Raw genomic sequence first — 15,331 nt, 5'->3', positions numbered from 1 at the left:
CCGATTGCTTTTTGCTTTCATTGCAGGTTCCTAAATCTAAGATCAATGCTGAATGGTTAGAAAGAGATATGGTTTCCACCGGCGTGACTAAGGTTGTAAGAGACTTGCTTTACTTTATGCGCCGTGAAGTTCTTCATCAACAAGGGCTATTCTACAATGTAAATGGAAATTTGCAAAAATTCCCAGAACTAAGTTTGTACACAATATCACACAGTGTTTAGGTCTTTAGTTAGGAACTTTAGATGTTTAGTTGTCTATGGAACTTTGAGATGTTGAGTTGTTATGCAACTTGATGTGTATAAATCTGTGTATGATGGAACTTGATATATATGTGGATGAATCTGTGTATGGAACCTGCTATATATGGGGATGTTTGAATCTTTGTATGATGAATATGTGTTTGAATCTGTGTTTGAATCACAGGCTGTTATTAATTCTGTTTCTGTATATGAATCTGGAAAATATATATGAATCTGCTTCTGTATATGAATCTGGGAAATACAGGCGGCTTATAATTAAAACCGCCTGTGATGTGTGTCTATCACAGGCGGTTCTTTTAAACCGGACCGCCTGTGATGTGTGACTATCACAGGCGGTTCTTTTAAACTGGACCGCCTGTGATGTGTGTCTATCACAGGCGGTTTTTGATTGACCGCCTGTGATGTTGTTTTACATCACAGGCGGTGCACCACAAGCGGTTCCTGGAACCGCCTGTGTAGAGGCTATTTCGACCGCCTGTATAGAGGATACCTGTAGTAGTGGATGTTAACATTGTAGTTAATTTGATTTGTATTAGTTTAGTTCTATATTGGTTGTTGTGAAATAATTTATGAGATATCGAGATCGATAATATATGTGGTGCTCGTTTTTATGTAATCTTTGTGTACTAATATTCTATTGAGTATTTTGTATGCCATTGCAACACACGGGCACCTAACTAGTTAGAATATATAACCTTACATTTAAATTATCCCTTAGATTTATCCGGGTGGAACTAGACATCTGAATTCTTATAGAAAATTTGATATTTTAAAATAGATATGCTTGGAATTTTATGCTATTTTTTCTTATATTATCAAGCATATTATTCCACCTAAGAATAAAATTTTGTATATGTTTATTATGCACTATTTGCTCTCTACACGAAAAAGATGAAAAAACATTCGAATCACGTTCGATCCTTATTCGAATTTCTATATCTATCATTTGAGAACATATATATTTAAATTTGAGGTTTAGTTTTTACGAATCTTTACAAAGTTAATGTTAAAAATAATGTTACAAATTCACATAGTAAATTCCATATCTTATTTGTCCGCGATAAAAAAATGATAAAAAATCTAACATTCAAATACACATCCATTTCCACCCCTACAGTTAGGGACATGGCTAATACTACATTGGGAAAATACAAAAAACAAGTGAGATTATCTAGGAGTTGTGACCGATATGGTCATATCGTTTACACTACATGACTCAGTAGCAGTAGTGGGCGCCTCCTCATCCCCAACCCTCACATTGAAATATGCTGGCTTCTTAGGTTCAGCCAGGACTGTGGTCGTCTCAGTGCTTAGCATGGCGACCACATCTGCCATGGTTGGTCGATCAGCTGCGTTCTCTTGCACACACAGTAGTGCAATGTTGACGCACCGCATCATTTCTGAGGACTGGCTCTTGTTTACCAGTGATGCATCCACGATGTCAATCCACCTCTCCTCATCCCACAGTTGCCATGCCTGTTTGTAGTTTCATTTGAAATTTATGTTGATAGAAAATTAAATAAATAAAACCAAATACAGTATGGTTAAGTTTGTGTGTCTATGACTCACATATCCAATGAGATTGATAAAATCCCCACACTGGTCGCTGCCAGAGTTCCGTTTCCCGCTGAGGATCTCAAGAACAAGAACACCAAAGCTGAAGACGTCTGATTTGATCGAGAAGATGCCCTCGGAAGCATACTCCGGAGCCATATATCCACTAAAAATGGATTTAACATACATGTTAAAACCATCATATGTTGTTGACTTGTGATATAATAAATGCTCTCATAAATGATTTTTTTTTCTTTGAAACTTACTATGTGCCGACCACTCTTTGTGTAGTGTTCCGTTCGGTGTTATTTGAACTGAATATTTTTGCAAGCCCAAAATCAGAGATTTTTGGTTTCATCTCACTGTCCAAGAGGATGTTACTTGGCTTAAGATCTCGGTGTATGACGCGCAACCGGGAGTGCTTATGTAGGTAAAGAAGTCCATGTGCTATTCCTTCGATTATCACTAGAAGTTTGGACCAATCTAGCATAGCTCTTCTACTTTCATCTGCACATCAAATTCCAGACTTCAGTATATATTGCTTAGCCATCTGGAAAAAGATAATAGAAATGTGTACTCGATAATTGTCTGACGAGAACAAGATCTTAAGTGACTGTTTGTTAGTAGTCAAATACATTAGACAATAGGTAGATTGAACTAGATTTTTTTTGTACCTACCAAATATAAAGAAGTCTAAGCTTTTGTTTGGCAAGTATTCGTAGACCAATATCTTCTCTTCTTCTTGAGAGCAGCATCCCAAGAGCCTAACCAGATTCCTGTGTTGGAGTTTGGCTATGAGTTGGACTTCATTCTTGAACTCTGTGAAACCTTGCCCTGAATGTGAAGCAAGTCTTTTGACTGCTATCTGCAATCCATCAGCAAACTGGCCCTGGGAAGAGAACACAACATTAAATGTATCTAAATGAATAATAATGGGTCTAATCCAAACAATTATCATACAATAATGACTGAACTCGATTGCTTTAACTAGTGTACCTTGTAGACAGCACCAAATCCACCATGCCCAAGTTTGTTTTCTTCTGAAAAACTATCTGTGGCCTCCAGTACCTGTTCAAAGTGGAACACGGAGAAGTCTGAATTCTTCCCATCCCAGACTAGTTCTTCGTCTCCGTGCAAGCCCTGAGTACGCCTTGATCCTGCTTGTAACCTCATTGCTTTGCCTGAATATATACAGATGAGAATCCCTCTTTAATGCATGTTTACTGTATCAAAGTATGAATATATACCATTAACTGGAACTCATTCAAACAACATGGTTTTGACCATAATGCATGTCTACACCTAAGTCGCATACCTCTCCTGTACCTTCTGAAGCAAGGGGAGTAGAAGATGAAGCAGAGAAATGCTACTGCCGCTAGAGGAACCACAACTACCGGAATTACCCACAGCTTGCTGCTACGCCCTGATCTCGACATGATAATTAACAAATGATCCATGAGTACGTAAATTTCTTTATGAGTTTAGGATGGAATTAAATCACGTCCACGGAAACTTTAATTAACTTACTCTTGTGTTCCACCGGGTTCGGAGATGGCGCCGGCGCCGGCGCCGACGGCCCAACTTGCAGCATGGGCTTGCTGTCGTAGAACGCATACGCCTCGTACCTGAAATAACACCGGATGACATGGATCTGTGCTCCCATGCGCAGGGCCATGGTGGAGTTGACCATGCCCAGGAGACGCTGGAGGCACGCCAGGCAGCCGGCGGCGGACAGGTCCGGCGTGCACTGCGCCAGCGAGTACACCTTGGGAAACATCGCGCCGCTGTCCATGACGCCCGTGGCGAACCGCCTTGGCGCCGTGCTGGCCGCGAGCTGTACCGTCTCCACCACCAGCTCGTGGACGAGGCGGACGATGAGGCGCACGTCGTCGGCGTCGGCGGCAGTGATATTCTTGATGTTCCATAGCGGGTACGGCGTGTCATCGCCGTTCGCTGCCGTGGTATTGGGGGGCGCGAGGATGTTGTCGCCGGAGTAGACGAGCCTGCAGGCCCCGCCGTAGTAGTAGGCGGCCGGGTAGCAGACCTGCGGCGGCGGCGGTTTCACCTTGTCGAACGTGTTAGCGACGCAGTCGCCGCAGGTGGTGTCGTCGAGGACGTCGCCGCGGCAGAGCGCTAGCGCGTACACGACGTCGGGCGCTTGGCCGAAGGTGGCGGTGGCGAAGTGCAAGGGGGAAGTGGAGGTGTTCTTTGGGAGAGTGGCGGCGACCTGTTTAAGATTGTCGCAGAAATCGGCGGCCACCGAGGGTGGGTTGTTGAGGCCGCCGAGCACGAGGAGCAGGACGCCGGCAACGACGACGTTCATCGTCATGGCTCGATCGACGCGCGAACCTCACGTGTAGTGACTGTTGTCTTTCACTCATTCGCCTTCCAGGACAGATAAATACATGAAACCAGACAGCTAGCCCATCCGAGTCCTTATCATCACTGACTACCTTATATAAAAGTACAAGAAAAAAGTGGAAATCATTTAGTACATTTTTCTCATGTGGTCGTGGTTATTTTCTGTAGTCATTAATATACTCGATTAGCTTACCTTTGAATCCGTCAAACACGCAACCGAAATTTCAATTTCTTCTATCATGCACTTGGTCGATCTTCCACTCTTCCAGGTCCGGCCACCAAGGGATGAAGTAGTCCACTAGCTTGATATTCTTTTAACATCTACTCCGTACAACACTACAGTACATATAGGACGTGTTTGCTCTTGAGTTTAGTTTGCTTTCTCATAACCAGTGTCAGCGGTGGGTAAATAACTCCAAACTACGTGTCTATATTTTTGAAAATTTTATGGAGCTAACAATTTTGGAGCTAGGGTGTTTGACAGACTTTGACCAGCTTCTTATTAGAGTTTTGTTCTAAAGTCATACCAAACATGTCCATAATAACCAATTTTAACGAAACATGAAAATTTACAACGGCCAAACCTAGAGTCTGTTTGAAAACATCCAATTTTTAAGAAATTAGTTTATATAAACTAAAGTGGTTCCAAATATTCTCTATCTCTACTAATATATCTTTACTAATATAATGCAGCAGTTTCGTGCATTCTCTTTCTTCTTGCATCCACCATTCTTGTATGTGTCGCCAATCGAACGACCCGCCCATGACCTCCGCGCCAACCGCCTGCGCTAGCTGCAACATCCACCCACTTCTCACACAACGATTGGACCTGTGCGATAGTCACCTGCACCATCCGCAACTGTCGTGCGTCTTATCCCTTCTCTACCACGCATTCCGTGCAAAACAACCTCCGAAGAAGAAGCCTCCTCCCTTCCCCACCAGGTCACCATGTGCTTCAGGGACGACGAGCTCCGGGCATGGAAAGAGATGAGGGAGCGGCCACCGGCGAAGCAGTAATCGTCGCCTCTGGATGGGGCAGGCGACGACGCAGGCAGGGCGTAGGAGGAAGCAGGGCAGATGCTTCTGCTGCTGGTCTCCTCCTTTCTTGTAGCATCCCGAAAATTCAATTCCAGAAAATTTCTTGAACTCGTTCTAAATTTAAAAATGAATTTTAAAATTTTGTTTGAAAATGTTTATTTGCGAGTTGATCTTAACAAATAAAATATATTGGTCTATATTCTCTCTAAAATCCTCCTCAAATTATCATACAAATATTTCACCAGTGACCCCCTTAAATTCATTCTAGAAATACTACCTAAATGTCTCACCGATATCTCTCCAAATATTTTTCTCCTCAGAAATACCCTCGGAATCATTTTTAAAATCCTTACAAATATTTTCTTAATAATTTTTCTTATGCTCATACATATACATACTCCTCCGGTGTCATGAAGTAAGCTCTACAAGCTAATTTCACTTATCCATGGCTAATACATGATTATCTCCCACTAATCCTCGCCTCCTCCCCTAATCCCCCACCTTGCCTATAAATAGAGGTGCAAGGACCTCCCCTCATATATACCAAGCCATTTCATGGCAACTCACTTCCACTCCCACTCCCACACAAGCAAAAAGATCGTTCGGTCGTTCATTCAATCGTTTGTCCAACTGTTCATAGTTTGTTCGTTCGTTCGTTCAATCATTCGTCCGATCGTTCGCCCGTTCATTTGTCCAAATAATCTTTGTTCAGCCGTTATGCTACCAAAATTCCGATCGTTTATTCGTCCGATCATTCGATCGTTTGTTCGTTTGTTCATCGTTCGTTCATAATCCCTATTCATCGTTCATCGTTCGTTCATACGAATTATTCATCGTTCGTTCATACCAACTATTCATCGTTCTCGTGAAGGCCAGTTCCGCGAGTCTACGCAAGAGGGCGAAGCTAGAAGCCAGTTCCGCGAGCTCTCACCCTTTCACCGGTTAAAGCACCGACAAGCTCACTTGAACCCTTAGATGTAAAAATTACCTATGTTTTTCAAACACATCCCTCAACCTGTTATTTTACGCATTATATGATTTTGCTGCTAAGAGACATGTTAATATGGCCACCCAGCCTTAGAACTTTGCCGCACTTCATCTTTATACTCCTTGTCATTTTTGTTACAAAATGATTTTAGAAAAGATGTGAGTTTTTCAAAAGAAAATATTTTTAAAAATATGTATGATGAAGGGTTATCACTCTTATGACCTTTCAGTGGGATGATCGGGGACTCCCCGGTTTGGGGAGGACCTTAAGCTGATGGCTCAGCCGGGTTAGGTGCGAGCATGAAGGATTGTCCCTCTCGCATAAGGACTGGTTTGTTATCACTCCTTACCTATACTCTTATCAAGTACAACCACTCGATACTGTACGGGCAGTCGTTTGATCCGAACTTGCATGGTCTGCACTCTAGGGTTATGGTGGCTGGGGAGCACCTGAAGGACAAGGAGGAGGAATAATTCTGTCCTAGTTTTGGCGAGGAGTGGCCTTGTTCCTTTCGGTATAACCGCTAAGGTAAAGTCATGCAATGGAGGAGAGAGTTTCGGTTTCGGGTCTCATTGTCCATGAGATCGCAGAGCCAGACTAGTGGGTAAAGTGTACTCCTCTACGCTCGAATTTTTTGTATTAGAGTCTTTTTTTCGAAATAAATTGACGTTTAGACCCTTGACCAAATTATTTCCTATTTTAGACCCTTTGCTCAGCGCCATAGGCTATGACGCCGAGGTGTGATGTGGCAGCGTTGACGAGGTCTGCGATGGCACCGAAGTGGCCCCCTAGCTCGGTGCCACAGATCTTGGCGCAGGGCTAGGATTTAGGTGCGACTGCCCTTTCCTTTCTCCATTCTTTCCTTTCTCCTCTCTCACCGCCTGCCCGCCCCTTCCGACGGCGTTGCCCTCCCTGCCCCCATGCGTTGCCCGCCCCTGCCCCCACGCGCCGGCCGCGACAGCGCTGCCCACGTGCCCCACGCGTCGACCCACGCCTACCGCACCGGCGTCGCCTGGCCGCTCACCTCACTGCCTCGATTCTTCCACGCTGGGGCGCCCGCCTCACACGTCGGTTGCCTGCCTCACCAGCGCCACCCGACGCCCGCGTGACCGGCCTGGCGTGTCGCCCTGTCCCGACTGCCGCACCACTCAGTGAGTTAGTAGATAATGGTTAGTTAGTCGTTAGTTAGTAGCTAGTGGTTAGTTAGTAACTAGTGGTGTATTGTCTTAGTGTTTAGTTAGTGGTTTGTTAGTAGCTAGTGGTTAGTTATTTAATATTAATTTAGTTTAGTACTTAGTATTGTATTGTCTTAGTGTTTTTATGTTTAGTTAGTAGTTTAGTATTATTTTATTACTTAGCTAGCACATGTTTTGTAGTATATAGTTTGGTAGCTATTTAGTTGTTAGTGTTTATAGTTAGCTAGCTATTTAGTTGTTAGTATATGTACATGGAATGTGTATGTCAGCCATCGTGCTGTTGTTTCTTTGCAGGTTTTAGAAACCTCACCGTATAGGGAAGGTGCTACCAAATTTTTTACTAACAGTACTAATATTTTTTTACATAGGTGTCTGTCCGGCTCGACCTTCGCCACCGTGAGCTTGACTCATCCGCGATCTCAGGTATACCTTGTTTTTGTACATTATTCATAGATTATGTATTTCTGTTTGTTGCGGTTATTTATATAATTATTACTTATTTATTACTTAGTAAGTATTTAAGCATTAGTATATAGGCATTAGTAATTAGCTATGCATTATTGAGTTATGAATCCATGTTTGCAATAGATGGACACCCTAGTGAAACTATACCAAGGAGGAAGATGTTTATGGGAATGCTAGTTTTGATGGGATGAAGAAGGTCGACATAGCTACTCGGCTAGGGTCGCAAATCGAGGCCGCTCCAATCCTAGACATAGTGGTACCAAGTTGTTTACTCAATTTAGTTTTGTTAGTTCGATGTCTTATGTTTTGTTTTGTGCATCATCATATTTTAACTTGTGCATAGGGAAACTCTATGCTGGTATCTGTGGGTGAACTTGAGCGTATCTCACGGAGGACTTCAGACACCACAACACTTTCTTTACTATGAGTGAGTATGAATGTTTAGAAGCAAAGCAAATTCTTATTTGTCGGTTATAAACTATGTGTCTAACTAACCTTTTAATTACAGAGGGTGTCACGTCGCCTTCGTCGTGCTATGACTCATTGTGGATGTAGGCCCCTCGCAGGCGTGGACGTGCAGCTTCCTGTGCCTCCTTTGCAGCCACATGTTGAAAATCCCGCTCCCGCAGTTGGACCTTCTGCAGCTAGATAGACCTCCTCATGTTCAACGTGGGATACGTGTTGGTCATTTGTTCTCAAATGTTGTGGATCAAGAACAAGGCAACACAATTGTTAAATATTAAGGACCTTCATCCTTCGAAGCATTATCTCCTCTTGGATATAATGATCTTCAGATGAAGGTCATGAAGGACATGCTTTTATGATTCATAATCATAAGAGTACATAGAGATAGTAAATGTAATCCATCAGCTCATTCACATATGTATTTCCTAATGTACACATGAACATTAACAAAATTTACATTACGTTGATACCTTCGGCTTGTTCGAAGGTGCTGACGTGAGAGTGATTACAATCCAACGTGAACAGTTCGGTGGTACTGTTCACCTATTTATAGGCATGAGACGCAGCCCGGGTAAAAGTACATTTATAACCTTAACATTTACTCATTACTGTAACATAAATCATTAGGGATTAGCTAGTATTTTCCTCTTTGGCTCGGCTCCATGTTTGATCTTCGGCATTGCTTTAAGCTGAAGTTGTTTCCCTTTGGCTATAGCTTCGGACGTTCATTATCGTCGCTTTTGGGCTATGCCTTTGTCTTGAAATCCTTCGGTGAAGGAGAACACTCCCTTCATGAATCAAAGCTCCCTGTGATGATCATCATTATACTGAAAGTGCATTGTCAGTCATGTTTTTGAGGACCTTCGGAAGAGGAAGGCCCCCCAACAATACGTTTGTAGACGTGGACGATGACGACGAAGATGATGATGATGATGATGATGGTGACAACGATGATGAGGATGAGGGGGAGGAGAACATCGTGGTCGCACGTCACGATGTCATTGGACCGTCCTAGCTGCAGGACGCTCCCACGACTCAGACATCATAGCTCACCCCACGTAGACAGTACCCACGTGACCCCTACACTCTAAGAACCAACACTCTTGGGGCCAAGGATAAGGGTAAGACTAGGAGGAAGTGAGTATGAGTATGTGGACAATCAGTCGTGCTCTCTATGTTATGGACTATGTAATGTTTTGATGTGGACTATGAGGTGGACGATCTAAACTATATAATGATTGTGATGTGAACTATGTGGACTTTGTGATATTCTGTGTTATTGTGATGTATTATGTGCTCAAATGTGGTGATATCTTATCATATGTGATTATTGCAAATGTGGTTGTTAATAAAACAAGGGAAGCTCTTGCGAAATTTTTTTGTGAATTGGAAAAAAACATGACAATGCAATAGAAACATTATGAATCTGAAACATTATGGTTCTGAAACATTTTGGATATAAAAGTACTACATAACACACTACTAGCTTAATCAATCAGAATCACAATTTATAAGTAACTCATCATTAGAGTCATCTGTCGCGTAATCCTCAACGACAATCTCGTTCCACTTGCTGCATTGTCCTACATCACACTCTTCCGCCTTTCTCTTGTAATATCTGGCTTCAGCTTCATCTGCAGCTTGAGAGAATAGCTAGTCCTCAGCCTCCGCTTCATCACACTTCTGCTTGTAATAAGCGGCCTCTACTTCTTGGAGGCCTGAGACATAAACTCGTCCTCCTCCTCTTTGCGCTAGTAATCCTACCTCAGCTAGCACGATGAGCTCAGTCAACCATGATGTGTCGTCCTCCTCTTCCCATGTAATCCTACCTCAGCGAGTGCGATAAGCTCACTCAACCTTGATGTGTTCTACTCCTCCTCCAACAGCTCCACCTTCGCCATTTTTTCCTAAACGTATCTTGCACGAGATTCATATGCGAGATAGTTCACGGCACATCCAATATATGCAAATATAATAGGACAAATAAGTTTGAAAAGACAAGATAAATAAAATGTACAAGCAAAACCAACATGTCCTTTTTCTCACTCACTTGCACTTAGACGACCAGTAAGATTCCCCAACATCTGTTTCTCGGCTCTAGCTGCCTCCCATTCCCTTGCATCCTATGCTCTCTTCACATTTGCTGCCTTCAATCTCCTCCACTCAACACACATCAGGTTGTCATAACACATTGATTCCACGAACCTACGCATCTCCTATGTGTGATCTTTAATGTAGGAATCGACGAGCTGAGATCCACAATGCATCTTCTGTCTCATTAGTCTCTTGGACTTTATTGTATGCATCACCTCTTCTTTCTTGGCGTATCTCTCCCAACTGCATTTCCTCGTCTCCTACACAAAAGATAGTAAGTATGGGTGCAACATTACAGCTGATGCAATCAAAAAGAAATACCAACCTCATCGTAATCTACCATATGTCCACAAAAATAGCCAACACCAAGCTCGGAAGGAACTAATCCATACTTAGCTTCAATACCACATTTGCAGAGTACTGGATCAGACTTCAACTCTTCCGCCCACTCATTTTTTTCTTTTCCTTTTGCCTCTAGCTCAGGCCAATGGGACCTAGGAACATACAACCACTCTTTGAAATGACACTTACGCCCACCGTATGGCTGTAGGAGAATAAATTAGTAAATTTGTGCAAAAAATAACATAATTTTGGACATTTGTTATGCACTCACATAATCACTGTTAGGACACACGAAGTACTTCGCAGTGTCCTCATATAAGACAACACGATCTCCGCAATCACAATGAGGCGGAGACTCTAGTCATCTTTCTATGGCTAAGTCCTTCTCCTCATCCGTCATTGGTGGCAGATTCGAGGGAGGAGGCACCCAACGCTTAAAACGCTCATGACTATTCCTTCCGCACAACCAATTAGCGAAAAGGAGATATCAAGGGTCAAATTTATTCGGACTGTCGATCCAATGGAAAAGAAACACCTCAAGTGCTCCTACAGAAATAGAACGAAGCATTAGTACACATCTAATAAACAATAATAACACACAAGTCGTAAGCTACGTACGTTAAAACCGCCACAAAGGTAGAAGCAACGAGTAGTTGTGTCTCAATGTTTGGATTGACATAACCAAGCCGGTCTGCACAGTCACAATTAGGCACAGGAAGATCAGGAGGAACAAGAGCATCCTTACTAGATACATCCAGATATAACTCTCGAGGACGACCTCTCTTCTGACACAACGACTCCCGTTACATGTCTTTCATCTAAGAAACGATTATATATTAACACAACTACATGAAAATAGCAGAAATGATTTTAACTTATAAATGCACGTATGTCACAAACTATCTAATAAACTATAGTCATCTTATGAATCATAGATCCTAGGAATCATAACTAATAGCAATATGAGTAGTGTCACAACCCAACCAAGTTATCGGGCCCACGTACACCAATCCTTGCCCTCAAGGCCTTGGATGGATATGTAAGTGAATCAGATAACTTACTCGGGGTGCCGAGTTTCGATGAACTCGTTCATTCCCAAGGACCATTCACCATAGTTGCAAGTATTACAATAACCCGACAAGAACATAAACTGTAAATACAGGAGTTGAGCGGAAGACTTTACAATAAGATAACATACATCAACAAACTTTTAAAGTATACAAACCAAGTAGTAGGTATTATTATTACATGTCCGGGTAGATTCAAGTGCTAACTTATTACAACACCTGGGAAGAAGCCATCTTCCCACAGTACACACATAATAAACATAAACAAAAGTAAAGGCCTCTAGTGTGAGTTTAGCAAAACTCAAAGATGTTAATAGTCTCTTCTGCAGCAACAATGCGAATAAAACCCTGAGTACGCAATTACTCAGCAAGACTTACCCGACTAAAGAAAAGACTCTCAAGGGTATGCTGTTTTGTTGGGAATCAAGGTAAATCTTACAAATTTCAAAGACTCATTTTTGCAGAAAAGCTTACTAGTAGTGGATCCTTATGCCAAACTTTTACTTCATAAATTAAGTACTTTTCCTGAACCTAGATTTACCTGATCTAGAGCATTCGCTTGTCCTACACTAGCTTCATTTTAGCATATTTAGTTGCACTTGTTATCTACGATGAGGGTCGAAGTTCCAGTCTTCATATCCGAGAAGTTCGGTGATCCGAATCGATTAATACCCATCTAGAGATCTCCAACCAGATGACATATGTAGCACATAACCCTTGCATATATCAACTCGCCACTGGGTTTCTCAAGACCAGAACGGGTTCACGCGACCCGAGAGCACAGTACCCCCACCATCCAGCCACTTGCCAGGTGAGCACACGTTATTCCTGCCATCTCTCCACTCCTAGTGCGTGCGAGCTGTTCTGGTATTGGTCCGGCCGAGGCTTAGCTTACCCATGATGAGGCATGTGGCCACTTAAAGGGTCCTAGATCAGCAGACCAACAATCATGTGGTCCTTAAGCAATATAGACGGGCAACCTTTCATGATTAACATCTGGTCTCACATTAAACTATTTCTGAAAACCTGGTACCTGTCAGAGGTACCCTACTGAAATGATGAAGTCATCAAGGTCTTTGATACCTTCATCACTCCAGGCTCTTTTCTTTGTAAAAACATGATTCATATATCAAAACATTTTGTTCCTTGTCTATAAGCATACTAAGCACATATCAAGGATGATAATCAATAGCTCAAGGAAGTTATGCAGCAGAGGTTTAATCATTCAACTCCTACCACCTATTGCAGCATATAAGTAATAAAAGCTTTAAAACAACAAGGAGGTGGCAAATGCTCCAAGGCTTGCCTTGATGAGGAGGAGAGTCAGGCTCTTCTACTAGGATGTTGCAGTTAGCAGCAAACCCTACTGGGGCACCTTCTGGAAGACACTCAGAGACAACTTCAGTTGGAGAAGTTTCAGATGTAGGAACAGGATCCCCTTCCACTTCCACTTCAACTTCTTCTTCTAGGTGCTCTACGAGTCCATTAGAAGTATTAGAAGTATATGAATGCTCATGTAATGATATGTTATGCAAACTCTCATTTAGAGAGAGGTGGAAAGCCCACATATTCTTAACTAAGGATATGACAATTACACTCATGTTTCTAGGTAATATAGTCTTTGCCTAAAGGGATCAAATTAAGCTTACTTTAGAAAACCAGAGAGCTATATATATTCTAGCTAGTAAATTTATTGTTTAACACTATGCATGAATCAAGTTTGAGCTAACCCTAATTTAGTATCAACGTTTAGGGTTTTAACTACTTATACTTAGCTAGGTTCTAGTTCTCTAGGTAATTCAATTCCAAACGGGCTAAGATTTTTACCCGAAGCAAAAATCTTACAACTAATTTTATCAGAAATTTCACAATTTTGTGGACTCTACAAAATTGGTTTCACTATTTTTATCATTTTCCTAAATTTTCTAGTGTAAATTACTAGTTGTCAGATAAAAGAAAAGGAAAAAAGATTCAACAAAAACGGGGCGAAACTAACGGGCTCGGCCCACCAATGCAGAGGAAACGTCCCCCGCACAGGCCGCCTGCGCTCGCGCTGCGCATTTTGCGCGGAGACCCCTACCGATTTGGGTAACTGGATAATAGGTCTAAGCACTATCTTCCCACTCACTGACAGTTGCACATAGGCCCTCGGCTTTCCTTCTATTCACAAACTCAGGTCCACGGTCAAATCCCGACGAGCGTCGTCCATCCTCAGCTTAGACCCGTCGACGGCGACCATCTCCGATGAAACCGAGCCTACCAATGTGATCCCCCAGACTTACCTCATATTCCCCTAAGTTAATCGACCTCAAACCACCTAGAGTCTCACTAGCCACGTTGACGATGGATCGACAAGCTCCGGTGAGGTGTACCAAGTTCTCGAGCATGGTAGGGTTCAATACAAGGTCACGATGAGTATGAGTAATACATCAAACATACGATGCTCACCCAAGTTCGCCCGAAGAAGCTACGATTTTGCTAGTCAACGTGGACACTGCCCTCAGCGGCGTTCACCGAATGACACAATGGTGTTCCAGTTAACCCTACACGGTAGAGTTCAAACGGGCAAGCGCATAAGCTTCACCATGACCTATAGACTGCATAACATGAGTTAAACAATTATGACCAACCTTAGGAAAGGCTGACCACGCGGGTGCACCACTCGACGGTGCTGGTGACCACCGATGGGAAGAACATGGTGTTCTAGGCTATCAACGGTTGAACGAGGGAAACAAAGGGTGGCTTGGGTGCGTAACGGAGAGGCGGGACTCAGGGCAAGCTCAATTTGAAGGGAGTCACCACGACGGTGGTCAATTTGACCGCTGAATCACGGCGGCGGCGATAGCCCAAGGAGCTCCACGTTAGCTTTAACGGTGTCCTTAGACCAATAATGTGGTGGACTTACTGCAGACCCCATACGACGGTTCAACACGAGGCCCTCAACCAGCTGCGTGGATGGCCGGAGCGCCCGGTGGCTTGCTATGGCGGCGGTGAATGAAGCACGGTGAGGACACGTGGTGTCCGTGGCTAGAGCGGTAATTCGGTCACTGAATCCGACCCAGAGATCTTTTACCACTTTATCGATCCACGTCTCAACAGCACCAATCATGGCGCGACCTCGAATCACGGTGAAGGAACGTCGGCGGTGGACGCACTGAACTTGATCTTGTTCAGTTTACTGTTCATGTCATACTGAGTTCAGAGTGCCTGACAGAGCGATTTGAGGAGTTCCTTTCTCAAATTTTTATGTGACAACTTTTTTATCTGACCACATCAGAGTTGATGTCCATCATGCCAGCTTCAATATTTTTATAAGGTTCTTGCTCATACCTCCACTCGATCAAGCACAATTTGGTTCTAAAGTTGATCTAATGCCACTGTCAGTCTAACTTTCATACCAACACACGACTGACAGCCTAACTTCCAGGCCATTTTGCTCCAAATTCTGTACAGCTCTAGGGCTCAATCCCTTAATCAAAGTTGGATACTTTAATAGCTCTA

At 43.0% G+C, this 15,331-nt stretch overlaps 1 protein-coding gene across 2 annotated transcripts; it reads right to left on the bottom strand.

Annotated features, from left to right (window-relative positions):
• Positions 1-1,266: 1,266 nt before the first annotated feature.
• LOC103644856 (cysteine-rich receptor-like protein kinase 10) lies at positions 1,267-4,235 on the bottom strand. Of its 2 annotated transcripts, XM_020546460.2 has the most exons (7): positions 3,342-4,235; positions 3,130-3,237; positions 2,811-2,995; positions 2,493-2,703; positions 2,081-2,321; positions 1,830-1,980; positions 1,267-1,736 (listed from the first exon to the last, which is right to left on the bottom strand). In XM_020546460.2, exons 1-7 carry the CDS (start codon positions 4,141-4,143, stop codon positions 1,428-1,430), a joined length of 2,007 nt encoding a protein of 668 aa, XP_020402049.1. In that variant the 5' UTR covers positions 4,144-4,235; the 3' UTR covers positions 1,267-1,427. The 2 variants fall into 2 exon arrangements, with proteins under 2 accessions (XP_020402049.1, XP_020402050.1); XM_020546461.1 differs by lacking the exon at positions 3,130-3,237.
• Between the last annotated feature and the right edge of the window lie 11,096 nt (positions 4,236-15,331).

The sequence above is a fragment of the Zea mays genome, chromosome 1 (assembly GCF_902167145.1).
Source record: "Zea mays cultivar B73 chromosome 1, Zm-B73-REFERENCE-NAM-5.0, whole genome shotgun sequence".
Lineage (NCBI taxonomy): Eukaryota > Viridiplantae > Streptophyta > Magnoliopsida > Poales > Poaceae > Zea > Zea mays.
The sequence above is the reverse complement of the archived record's forward strand: the minus strand, read 5'-3'. Positions and strand labels throughout refer to the sequence as shown.

Excerpts from the sequence above, each read along its gene's own strand:
- LOC103644856 (XM_020546460.2), bottom strand. The coding sequence starts at position 4,143 with ATGACGATGAACGTCGTCGTTGCCGGCGTCCTGCTCCTCGTGCTCGGC. Across the intron at positions 2,996-3,129 it reads CTTCAGAAGGTACAGGAGAG|GCAAAGCAATGAGGTTACAA; the intron begins GTATGCGACTTA and ends GTATATATTCAG. Across the intron at positions 1,737-1,829 it reads TTATCAATCTCATTGGATAT|GCATGGCAACTGTGGGATGA; the intron begins GTGAGTCATAGA and ends AACTACAAACAG.